Source organism: Raphanus sativus, chromosome 3 (assembly GCF_000801105.2).
Source record: "Raphanus sativus cultivar WK10039 chromosome 3, ASM80110v3, whole genome shotgun sequence".
Lineage (NCBI taxonomy): Eukaryota > Viridiplantae > Streptophyta > Magnoliopsida > Brassicales > Brassicaceae > Raphanus > Raphanus sativus.
In genome coordinates, this window is record NC_079513.1 from 12629924 (window position 1) to 12642263 (window position 12340).

The window sequence follows — 12340 nt, forward strand, 5'->3', positions numbered from 1 at the left end:
CCAGAGAAAGCAAAGGACCTGGTTGTGCTGAATGTTGGGAACAATGTATTGAGAAAAAACAAACATTGTGAGACTACTGCTGCAATGTGGAGTACACTGGATAAGTTGTACACATAGACTTCGTTGCCCAATCGGATATATCTATATCTCAGGTTCTATGATGTCTTGCATATTTGCATCGTTTTAACCATTCATTCATAAGCATTTGCATCATATAGATTAGGATTTAGACATGTTTAGGTTGCATTTGGCATACATATGTCTCTATCAGGTATTGGAACACCACATGGAGTTCTTAGAGACATTTGGAAGCAAAGTGATCAAAAAGGGGGTGAAAGATGAGCATGGATGGAGGTCTTAGAGAAATCTTCTGTTGCTAAGATTTTGTGGAGACACAGGAAATTGAGTTAGCTTTCTAATGGAAGTGGTTTCAAGTCATTTGGAGATGTAATGGAGAAGTTACGATCAATTTACTAGAGGCATATCCATCCTGGTCGAGAACCGCAGAGTGACCTTCCGGAGCGACCCCCTAAGGTAGCTCCCAACTAGAGCGACCAACCAGAACGACCCACCTAAGTCGCTCGCGTTTTCATCGCCCGGAGACACAAAAATGGAGGCTGGAGCGACCTCTCAGAGCGACCCCCCAAGGTCGCTCCCAACCCCAGAGCGACCTCCTGAAGTGACCCTCTGAGGTCGCTCCACGTTATTTGCGGCACGATTTTATTATTTTTCAAGGACCTTTTTGCAATTGTTGTGCACGTTTTTGCACTTGGAAAACCTAATGTTTAAGTACTATGTAGCCACCATTTGGCAATCTGTCTTTTATCTATGGAAGAACACAAAACTCTCTCAAGAAAGTTATCTTTTGATTTGATTGTTCTTGTGTTCTTGTGTTTTCTTTTCTAGTTCTCTATATGATTCATCTGAAATCCACCATGGGTTTAAGAGGAATCATGGAGATTAGTGAGTAATCACCTTTTGGATTCATGGGTTAGGGTGATTAAGGGTGATTAGGCTAGTTCTAGGATGTTTTAGGTGTAGATCATACTTGTTCCTTGCTAGTAGAGTGATCTTAATGCATCATTTGAGTAGGCCACTCAAAGGGTGATCTCTAGGCATTTCTCACCCGACAGGTGTTTGATGAAATGCCTGAGTCAACTCTCCTAGGCTTTTAGTGTACTTTGCCAAAGAGATTTGTTGTTAAAGATGCTAAGATAGCTAATAGACTTGTTAGTAATGATTGCTTGCATGTTATTCAACCAAAGACATTTGATGTTTGAGACATGTTAGCAAATGAGCATTCATCTAGACATAGAGCTTGCTTAGAATTGTGTCTAGGCTTAAGGTTGATAGTTTGATTTATCATTTACATTCCTTAGTTCGAAACCTGATCACCCAAGGTCTAAATCCCTATACCCATGAGTTCTCCTTTCCAATAGCTTAAAAGTATCATTTTTATTGCTTTGCTTTAGCTTTAATCATTAGTTTAGAAATCATCAAACCACTGGCTGCACTTAGATTAGGCAAATACTTGCATTCTCACTGCTTTGAGTCCCTCAGAACTGGTTCGACAACTTACTACCACTATACTATCATTTGACTTAGGAGCCTCAAAACTCCTAACATCAAATTGGCGCCGTTGCCAAATTCTGAGTTTGATTTGAACATTGAGATTTAGTCATTTGCTTGAGACTAAGTCATTTTTATTTTTGTAAGTTACTGATTCTCTTCTTCACTCTTTGTGATTTTCAGGTGTATGAACTTGAGGAGCAAGGGTACATCAAACCTTGTTCCAAGAGCCACAGACATCAGAGCTTTAGAGAGAGAGTGTGCTAGAAAGAGAAGACAAGAAGAGCAACAGGCTCAACTGCAGCCACTGGAAGCTGCAATGGAAGAACAACAAAATCCTCAGAACCCCAATGGACCTCAACAGCGACCAGCTCGCCCCATTGGCACTTATGACCGCCCCAACATCCATGGTCCTAGACTTGGAATTCGAGCACCAGCTGTGGCTGCTAACAACTTTGAGATCAAGTCAGGACTGCTAAACTGCATAGAGAACAACAAGTATCATGGTCTGGCTGTGGAGGACCCATTTGATCACTTGGATAAGTTTGACAGCTACTGTGGTATGTCAAAGACTAATGGTGTGTCAGAGGATGCCTTAAAGCTCAAGCTATTCCCTTTGTCTTTGGGGGATAAGGCACGTCAGTGGGAGAAGTCTCTACCAAGTGACTCCATCACCACTTGGGAAGACTGCAAAAGGGCATTCTTGGAGAAATTCTTCTCTACTTCAAGAACTGCTAAGTTGAGGAATGAGATCTCCAGCTTCCAACAGAAGAACTTGGAAGGATTCAGTGAAGCTTGGGAGAGATTCAATGGTTACCAAGCTCAGTGCCCACACCATGGATTCTCTAAGGAGAGCTTGCTGAGCACATTCTACAGAGGTGCTCTTCCTAAGTACAGAGCCAGACTGGATACAGCTAGCAATGGGTTCTTTTTGGGGAGAACTGAGGAAGAGGCAGAGGCTCTGGTTGACAACATGGTTAAGAGTGATGCAGTCTACAGTGGAGACCATGACAGAAGCAGCAGAGGTGATGACAATCAAACAAGGAATGAGATAAAGGCTCTTCAGGAGAAGATTGACAAACTCATTGCTGATAAGGCCACACAAGCGCAGGTGAACTTTGTTGGCAACCCAAGCCAGGAGATACCTCCTACTGTCAATGAGGTTGAGGGTTTGGAAGGGCAAGAAGAACTGTGTTTCATCAACAGTAATGGTAGCTGGTACAAGAAGGAACCCAACTTTCAGTACAACAACTACCAACAGAAGCCCTATTCAAACAACCAGCAGAGTGGTTATCAGCCTCGAAACAACCAGCAGAGCAACTATCAGCCTCAGCAAAACTCTTCTCCTAACTCTTCTGCTCCTCAAGAAAGCAGCACTGATGCCTTGCTGAAACAGATCTTGGAGTCTCAGACTAGAAGTGAGAAGCATGTTGGCTATGAGCTGAAGAATCTCCACTCCAAGATCGATGGAAGCTACAATGAGCTCAACAACAAATTCTCCAACCTTGCTTCTTCTGTCAAGAATTTGGAGAATCAGTTTGCTTCCATGAGCTCCCACCAGAACCGCCAGCAAGGATCTCTACCTGGAAAGTCAGATCAAAACCCCAAGGAAGCAAAAGCTGTCACACTTAGGAGTGGTAAGCAGTTGACTCCTGTAACCCTCACCAAGGATGCTGAGAAACAAGGTGAGGAGGTGGCCATCAACCTGGATGATGAAGTGGTCATTGTTGATGAGAAGACAGATGCTGAGATCTTGGAGAAGATTGTGAAAGCCAAGGGTAAAGGAAAGGTTGGAGAAGAGAAGAAAACAACAAAAGATGGTGAATCTGCTGCTCCAGCAAGTGAGAGCTCTCCTGTCCCCCCTCCCTATGAACCAAAGCTTCCATTCCCTGGTAGATTCAAGAAGCAGCTGCTACAGAAGTACAAGGCTTTGTTTGAGAAGCAGATGAGTGAAGCTCAGGTTACAATGCCCATCATTGATGCTTTCATGCTGATTCCTCAATACAGCAAACTCCTGAAAGATGTTGTAGCTGCTAAGAAGAAGGAGATGGAGGGCATGATGGTTCTGAGTCATGAGTGCAATGCCATCATTCAGAGGCTTGATGCTCCAGAGAAGCTAGAGGATCCAGGATGCTTCACACTCCCTTGTGCTCTTGGACCTATGGTATTTGAGAAATGTCTCTGCGATTTGGGAGCTAGTGTCAGCTTGATGCCTTTGTCTGTGGCAAAGAAGCTTGGATTCACTCAGTACAAGAAGTGTAGACTCTCTCTGGTGTTGGCTGATCGTTCAGTGAAGTACCCTGTGGGCATCCTAGAGAACCTCCCTGTGAAGATTGGAAGGTATGAGATACCTACAGATTTTGTGGTGCTTGAAATGGGTGAGGAGGCTCAAGACCCATTGATTCTTGGAAGGCCATTCTTAGCTACAGCAGGAGCTATTGTGAATGTGAAGGAAGGGAAGATTGACCTCCATTTGGGTAAGGAGAACATCCTCCACTTTGACATCAAGGAGAAAATGAGGAACCCCACTGTATTTGGACAAGCCTTCACCATTGAAGAGATGAATCCTCCTCCTGCTGATGATCACTTTGATGAGCTACCACCTGAGGAAGATGGGGTGTCAACTCCACTTTCTGCACCTAGTCCAGCCTGATCCAAAGGAGGCAAAGTCAAGCTAGAGACTTAAAACAAGCTCACTTGGGAGGAAGTCCAATGAGTATCCTTGTATATATTGCATTAGTATTTGCATTATCATTTTATTGCATAAAACAATGGGAGAGTGAAGTTGTGTGCAGGTATTGAGCAGAAAGTCGGACACCAGAGCGATCTCATCGCAGCGACACCTCTAGGTCGCTCCACCTGGGAGCGACATGTCTAGAGCGAGATGCCGAGGTCGCTCGCGTCACACGCGAGTGGAAACACAGAAACCGCAGTCAGAGCGAGGTCTCGCAGCGACGTCACGAGGTCGCTCCAGCTGGGAGCGACCTGCCGCAGCGACCCCCATACCTCGCTCCACGGAAGGTAACACACAATCCCACTTTTCTTTGTATTTCACATTTTCATTGGGTACCTCACTCACACAGAGACTGTGTGATTTAAGTGTGGGGGAGGTACCAAGTATTTGATCATGTTTGTTTTCATGATTTTGAGTCTCATGCATTGCATATTGCATCCTTATTTGCATAAAAAAAAAAAATTTGAAAAACACAAAAAGAATCATTTAGTTGCATCATTTGCATTTTTAGGATTGAGTCTAGAAGCATATAGGTTGCATTCATGCATTAGGGGGATTTCAACTTTGTAAAGAGCTCATGCTAAGTACTGAATTTGTTGACCTTTGTAATCATGACAAGTAGCTTAAGCACCCTTTGGAAAGCTTGTAAACTTCGCGCCTTGAATGCTCCTCTTGAAACTCATTTGACTGTTGATACTCTCTCTTTGAAGCAAGCTCATGTTTTAATGTCTCTTGCATATGGTCTCTTGTGTACTAAGTCATGGATATACACACTTGAGTTGTCCCATCCTTTTTACCAATCTTCTTGACAAACTCAAGTGGTACTCCACTCCCAAAACCCATACCTCCTTTTTAAACCATCATTATTTGTTGAGTGAGGCCTCTTTGGAAAGCTTTACATGTGCATAATGTTGAGAGTATTGGGAACGACAATGCTTAGTCTCCATTCTTGCTAGATTAGTCACTCTATTGTCTAGCTATAGGAAGGGGGTGAGTGTTGTGATTGTGATTTGGGAATATGAAAGGTTTGACTCTTTGTGCTTAAATGATTTGTCTTTATGGGATAAGTGGAGAAATGTCTAGCTCTTATTGTGAAAAGTCTTGGCCCCCAAATATAAAAAAAAAAAATATATAAAAAAAATATAAAAAAAAAGAAAAAAAAAAAGAGAATAAAAAGGGGGCTAGCAAAGTTGTTAGGAGCTGAGATTTGTTTTAGAATTGTGAAAATCCCTTATTGATTTCAAAAAGAAAGAGTCTGATGTGAAGAATGTTCTTGGGATCTTTTGGTGAGAGATGTGAGTTGGGTTTGACATTGAGGAATAATTGAATATCTTGTGTGTTTGGGAAATGGTAGAACAATGGAGATTGAGCATTGTATGCATGAGTTGATCCCTTTCTTAGATATATTATGTGTAATGTCAAAGCTACTGTGTTTTGAGAGAAAACCACCTTAAAAGATTATTTTGAACCTCTGATTTCACTTGCATTAAAGCCTTTGTCTTACCAAACCAAATGACTTGGACCAGTTGACCATTTGTGAGATGTCTATTGAGTTTGCTTCCTGAATGTTAGAGAGATGGTGGATTTGTGGTTTGTAGATGCATGATTAATGAGTGTAGAGATCAAAGGAGCTGAGATAGGCCTAGAGAAGTTAGAGATGAATAAAATCTTTGCTCTTGCTATTTGGAATTCTACAGCTTCAAGATGTTTGATTCGAAAACTATTGACAAAAATGTAGATGATTTTCTGAAGATATTTGTAAACTTGAGTAATTTGCAAGTGGAAGTTTCAGAGGAGGTTCAGGCTATCGTACTGCTAAGTTCACTGCCTAACAAATATGATCAGGTCAGAGAAAATCTCAAGTATGGGAGAAATACTTTAAGCCTAAACGAGGTTATTGGGGCTGCCAGGTCCAAGGAAAGGGAGCTGATCGAGAGTGGCAAGTTCACAAGATCTGGTTGAGAAGGTCTAGTGGTAGAGAGAGGAAAACCAGACCATCAATCAGGTAAAGGCAGTGGAAAACTCTACAAGATAATATCTAAAGGTCGGTTTGGAAAATTTAAGTCACGTTCTAGGAACAATATAAAAAAAACAAAGGATGTTTTGTATGTGGGAAATAGGGCTATTGGAAGTGTGGGTGCCCTGATAAGAGATCATTCAAATTGCAAGACTCAGCCAATGTGGGAGAAGAGCCACAACAACCATTAATACTAATTGTTAGTACTCAATATACGAAGGATGAGTGAGTAATGGACTATGGCTGCTCGTTTCATATCACTCCTGCTAAGAGCTTCTTATTTGACTTGGAAGAATTCAAGGGAGGCAAAATGTTAATGACAGATAACACTCACATCAACATTCATGAAATTGGGAAAATCATAATCCTAAACTCAGATGGTTCTAGTTTTATATTAAGGTTGTTGTATTCTCTAGGATACTGATTTGGTGTTTGTCATAGGTCTCGATTGGTACATCTGATGAAGAAGCAATAGCAGTATGCTGTAAAAGCAGTATGCTGCAGAAGCTGTATGCTCATATTAAAATTTTTAATAAGATGATTGGTAGAGCAGTAGCAGTATACAATTTTTTTTTTTATAAAAGTTAGTATATAATATATTTATTTTAAAATTATATATATTAAATTATAATATATATATATTAATAATATATTTGTTATTAAAAATAATGAATCTTAATTATAACATAAATTAAACTAAATTTTAAATATGAAATATTATTATTTAAAAATATAAAATTTTAAATATATAAATTTATTTTTGGATATAAAATAATTTTGAATAATAAAGAAAATAAAGAAAATATAAATTTTTTGGATATAAAATAAACTGAATATTATTAAACAAAATAAACAAATTATCATTATATAAAACTTTTTATTTAATATATTAATATATAAAATAGATATAATTAATTTATTTTATTTACTATTTTCAAAAATTATTTTAAAAATAAATTTTACAATTAAAATATCTATTTTAAAAATAATATTTCGCATTTAAAATATAATATAATTTATATAATTAAATTAGATTTTAAATGTAAAATACTATTTTTTAATAATTATATTGTAAATTATTTTAGAAATCAAATTTTCATTTTTTGGATACAAAAATAATTTTATGATATTACTAAATCAAATAAATGAACTAATTATATTTATTTCTTAAATTTATAAATTGTAAATGCATATGCTCTTCCAAAAGCTTCATATGAGAGCATTTGCTAGAGAGCATTTGGAGAGCATTAGCATTTAGTAAATGATTTTCTAACCAATGTTGATTGGATGATGTAGAGTATAATGCTAATGCTAATGCTCTACCAATCAAGGCCATAGTCTCTTTGATCTAGTAGATTTTGAGAACATGAGTTCGAGGAGACGTATCGGTTAAAAATCGGGAATTTGTTAAATTGATTATATCATTACTTTTCAGTTTTGAATTATCCTTCTTAAAGTCTCTACATATAAAATATATTTTCTTTTTAGAGGTCAATATTCAATTTTCCTTATATATTTTGTGATATTTTTGTTTTTTGTTCCACAGCCGACGGTGATAGAACAAGAGTTGATTACTAGAATTAGATAACTTTTTAAAATGCACCTACGTACTGATCAAAATTAAAAAAAAAAACAGAAAATACTTACTTATTAAATAAAATAAAATTTTAAATTTTAAAAGTACACAATATAACGACCAATTTAAATACACGCCATTAACAACAGAGCAGAGCAAAATCACACAGAACAGAAAAAAAAAGTTACTTTCGCTTTTCTCTCAAAACACAAAAAATGTCTGAGCTTGAGAATCCAGGAGTAATGCAGAAGCTCATAGCCTTCTTATCGGCGTTGCTAGAACGAGTTGCCGAGTCAAATGATCTCACCCGGCGAGTCACGACTCAGTCACAGAGTGATTCCGTGTTCCATGGACTGAGTCGACCTTCCATAACGATTCAGAGCTATCTAGAGAGGATTTTCAAATACGCGAACTGTAGCTCTTCTTGCTTCGTTGTTGCTTATGTTTATCTCGACCGTTTCACTCACAGATCAATTCCTTCGCTACCGATCAATTCCTTTAACGTTCATCGTCTCCTCATTACCAGTGTCATGGTCGCTGCTAAATTCCTCGATGATCTGTAAGTTTCTTGGTTTCTTTAATCGAAATCTAATCTTGAATTGAGGGTCGAGCTCAGAATTCACTGTCATAGCTATAAAATTCTGTTAATGATCAAGCACTCCCCTGTTTCTGAAATGCTCTGTTTCTTCCCCTGTTTATCAAAAGCTCTGTTTCTTATGTTTTTGTCTGAATCTCCAGACAAAACTCGTTTGAAGAAGAAGTGTTAGTCTGATTCTATTTTCTTAAACCCTCTACATTGAATTCGAATCTTTGTTTGGTTCAGATAATGCAAAGAAAGTTTAGATTTTTATGAATAGATTTGATTCTGATCCACTGAACTCTAAACTTGGTGACTAAACAGGTACTACAACAATGCGTATTATGCGAAAGTGGGAGGTATAAGCACGAAAGAGATGAATCTTCTGGAGCTAGATTTCTTATTCGGGTTAGGTTTTGATTTAAACGTGACGCCAAACACGTTCCACGCTTACTTCTCTTATCTTCAAAAGGAAATGACTCTGCTTCAACCTCTCTCCCTCGTTGTTGTCCCACCAAGATCAGTCATTACCTTCAACGACGATGAAGCTACTCATCAGAAACAACAACAACTTGCTGTCTGATTCTCTTTTCATATAGTTTTAAATCATTTTCGTCCATTTTAATGAGTTGTGTAATTGTGTAGATGATGTAGAGATTAGTCGGCAGGGACTGTTATCTTGTCTTAATCAATCTCGATTAAGAAATTTCAAAATTCAATATCAGACGACTTCTCTGGATAATTATATCTTAGATGTGACAGATGGGATCATTCATCTTTACAGACTGGCTGGGCTAAAGATTTTTTTTTTTTGGATCAAAACTAAAGATTTTTAAATGAAACTAGCAACACTGAAACTTAAAAATGTGTTATGATGATTTATGTTTTCTTTTTGTCTGGTATTCAAATATTACCCATGTCAGAAGAGAAACATGGGTTATGTTTTCAGTAATAATAATAAATAGCATACACAATGATTGGGGTCTGTGAATAAGATTTGTTGTCTCTGGTTCTATGGAGGGAACAAAAGAACGTGTGCAGAGCAGAGACAGAGTATTGTGAAAAAGAAAGAACAGTCAATAGACAAATTTGAAAGAGGTCAAGAGACTGTGACTTGTGAGAGCTTAAACAAGTAATGAATACTAACAAAAACATACAAAAGATTAGAGTTTATAGGTTTTTACTCTAATCTTTTCATATATACAACTCAAGAACACAACAAATGCGAAAAAAACATAGGAATTGGAATATGAGGATAAAACTTTGTATTTTAAGAGGTGGTTGTATTAATATCTCTTATAGGAGGAGAGATACTTGTTTTCTTAGCATGTTTCCGGACTAGACTTAAATTCACTAAGACGAAAATACATAATCCGAAATTAGCAGAAGTGCAGCCGTTGCAGATCCATAGGTCAAGGCAACAGCATTTGCATTTCAAGGTTGAAAGGTAGACCCTTTTTGTGTGTAATGTTATTAGTTCAATGGAAATGAAAATACCAACCAGGTTTAAGAAGATTAAAATGCCATAAGAAATCCAACTCTTTGACCCATTAAAGTTGTTTCTGCCTAATAAAACAAGTTCGGTTTTGTTTCCTTTTTGATGTCAGTTTCTTGCCACACACACCTTCAGGTGAACTTACTGCGGCCTGATGGTGTATATTAATAGGCCGGGGCCTGTATTATTAGCCCATTTATGCTTATGCTTAAATAACACGAGTCTATGGTAGATTATCGCTTACACACGTTAAAGAATCTGATGGTGTATATTAATGGGCCAGGCCCTATATTGTTAGCCCACTTCCTATTTCATAAATGGTGTTTAATTGCCTTAAATCAACAATCATAAAACTATGGTAAATAATTTGCTACGAAGAAAAAAATGTGAGAGACAGACAGAGAGGTTAATAAAGAGGAAGACGCCAAGTATAAGCCACCTACCGGTTCCCGTCATACACGGCTCACGTTAGCCTTGTTCCAACCATGAATACGGTGGCGTGTTGGCTTGGTCCTCGAAACCAACCACTTTCTTCTCTCTCATCTTCCACTATTATTATTCCACGTGTCGTTATCATCCTCCACGACGGTGCCCCCACCACCCTCCGCCACCACCGCATAAAGCGTTTTCCTTTAATTACCAAACTCTGCTAATGCACGCTTCTATCTAACACCTTATCCTCCGCCTTCCACCTTTATCATGCGCCTCCCCTCCACTCTCTCTCTCTCCCTCTCTCTCTCCCTTATCTCCTTATTATTACGTGAAGTCGCCGCCGCGTAAAAGCCATCGAATCACAACCGTTTCTCTTCACGAGATCTGACATTATTTAAAATCCTCAAAAGCTCTGATCTTGTCTGAACCGATCCATGTCGGATCCCGATTCTCCGTTAGAACAAGATCCGATCCAGGATCCGTTACCCGCGCGTAACCAATCGTCTCCGCCGCAACCAGACGATTCCGTTACAGATCTGAAAATCGCCTCCTCCACACCCGCGTCGGCGTCCAAGAACTCGAGGCGGTTGCCTCCGCCGTGCTGGTCTCTGGAGGAGACGACCGCGCTCATCGACGGCTACCGAGACAAATGGCACGCTCTCAACCGCGGGAACCTCAAGGCGAACCACTGGGAGGAAGTCGCGGAAGCGGTGGCCGGCAATTGCCCCGACGTGACGCCGAGGAAAACCGCCGTTCAGTGCCGGCACAAGATGGAGAAGCTGAGGAAGAGGTACCGCACGGAGATCCAGAGGGCGAGATCCGTGCCGGTGGCGAGGTTCGTATCGTCTTGGGTCCATTTCAAGCGAATGGAAGCCATGGAGGATCGGCCGGGGAGCAAGCCCGGCGGTGGAGAGGAGGAAAGAGACGAAGTTTATGGAGGAGGAGGTTCTGTCGGAAGGACAAGGGCGATGTTTTTTAATAGGAATGGTACCGCCGGAGGGAGTAGCAGCAGCGGTGGTGGGATCAGGATTCGGATACCGACGGGAGTGAGTATAGCGCAGCCGGGACCGAGGTTTCCCGGTAAGATCGATCCGAAATACACGGCGAGTGGAAGTTCGAGACTTGGTCGTGTCGGAGCAGGATCCAGTTATGGAGCTAGGGGTGTGAGAATTGAAGGAGGAGGAGGAAAACGTGGGAGGGAGATGATGATGAGTACAGAGGAGGAGGAGGAGGAGGAGGAGGAGAGGGAGGAGACTGATGATCCAATGGTGGAGATAGCGAGTGCGATCAAGCAACTTGGAGATACGTTGTTGAGAACAGAGGAGAGGAAAACGGAGATGACGAGAGAGATCGAAGCGATGAGGATGGATATGGAGATGAAGAGGACAAAGATGATATTGGAATCTCAACAACGAATTGTTGAGGCTTTTGCTAAAACCATGTCTGAAAATTTGGAGGAGAAGAAGAAGAAATCAAGAAGAGTTTCTTCCTTACCCAACGACTCTTGAATCTTTTATGTACTCTTGTTTTTTTTTTAAACATCATTAATGTATGTTGAACTTTATGTTATAAAGTAGGGAGTTTTAAAGCTTACTATCTAATTATCCCTAGTTTGGCTTTCACCACATGAATACATAGAATGAAGAAAATGTTAGTTGACTAAAGCTCTAAAAGTGGACATCAATGGAGTAATAACATCTGCATTCTCTCTTTCAATAGAAGGTTCCTCTTAGTTGTCAAAGCTTATCAAACAGAGAGAAAAACTAATAGGCTCAATAACATTCTTGTTCATTCAAAATAAAGCCAAAATTAGTCATGTCTGCTTACATGTCGCTGCGATTTATTATTTTTGTTGTTCGTCTGAATATCTATAACTGCTCGTTTGTACACACAAACAAACATGACTATGCTTGCTCATTCAAAACTAATAGGCTGAAACT

General features: G+C 39.5%; 2 protein-coding genes and 1 non-coding gene across 3 annotated transcripts; 2 read left to right on the forward strand and 1 right to left on the reverse strand.

The window, feature by feature from the left end:
* Positions 1-2305: 2305 nt before the first annotated feature.
* LOC130510223 (small nucleolar RNA R71) lies at positions 2306-2412 on the reverse strand. The gene has a single exon (XR_008943905.1). It is a non-coding gene; the product is annotated as a small nucleolar RNA R71 (small nucleolar RNA).
* Positions 2413-8032: 5620 nt separating this feature from the next.
* LOC130509882 (cyclin-U4-1-like) lies at positions 8033-9215 on the forward strand. Its single transcript, XM_057006188.1, has 2 exons — positions 8033-8455; positions 8798-9215. Exons 1-2 carry the CDS (start codon positions 8112-8114, stop codon positions 9054-9056), a joined length of 603 nt encoding a protein of 200 aa, XP_056862168.1. The 5' UTR covers positions 8033-8111; the 3' UTR covers positions 9057-9215.
* A 1096-nt stretch (positions 9216-10311) lies between these two features.
* On the forward strand, positions 10312-11993 carry LOC108848054 (trihelix transcription factor ASIL2-like). The gene has a single exon (XM_018621461.2). The coding sequence runs from the start codon at positions 10835-10837 to the stop codon at positions 11906-11908; it is 1074 nt and encodes a 357-aa protein (XP_018476963.2). The 5' UTR covers positions 10312-10834; the 3' UTR covers positions 11909-11993.
* The last annotated feature ends 347 nt before the right edge of the window (positions 11994-12340 follow it).

What these genes read in the sequence shown, in the direction of transcription:
- LOC130509882 (XM_057006188.1), top strand. Translation starts at nt 8,112, where the DNA reads ATGTCTGAGCTTGAGAATCCAGGAGTAATGCAGAAGCTCATAGCCTTC. An exon ending in GCTAAATTCCTCGATGATCT is followed by an intron (nt 8,456 to 8,797) that starts GTAAGTTTCTTG and finishes GTGACTAAACAG; the next exon opens with GTACTACAACAATGCGTATT.
- LOC108848054 (XM_018621461.2), top strand. Translation starts at nt 10,835, where the DNA reads ATGTCGGATCCCGATTCTCCGTTAGAACAAGATCCGATCCAGGATCCG.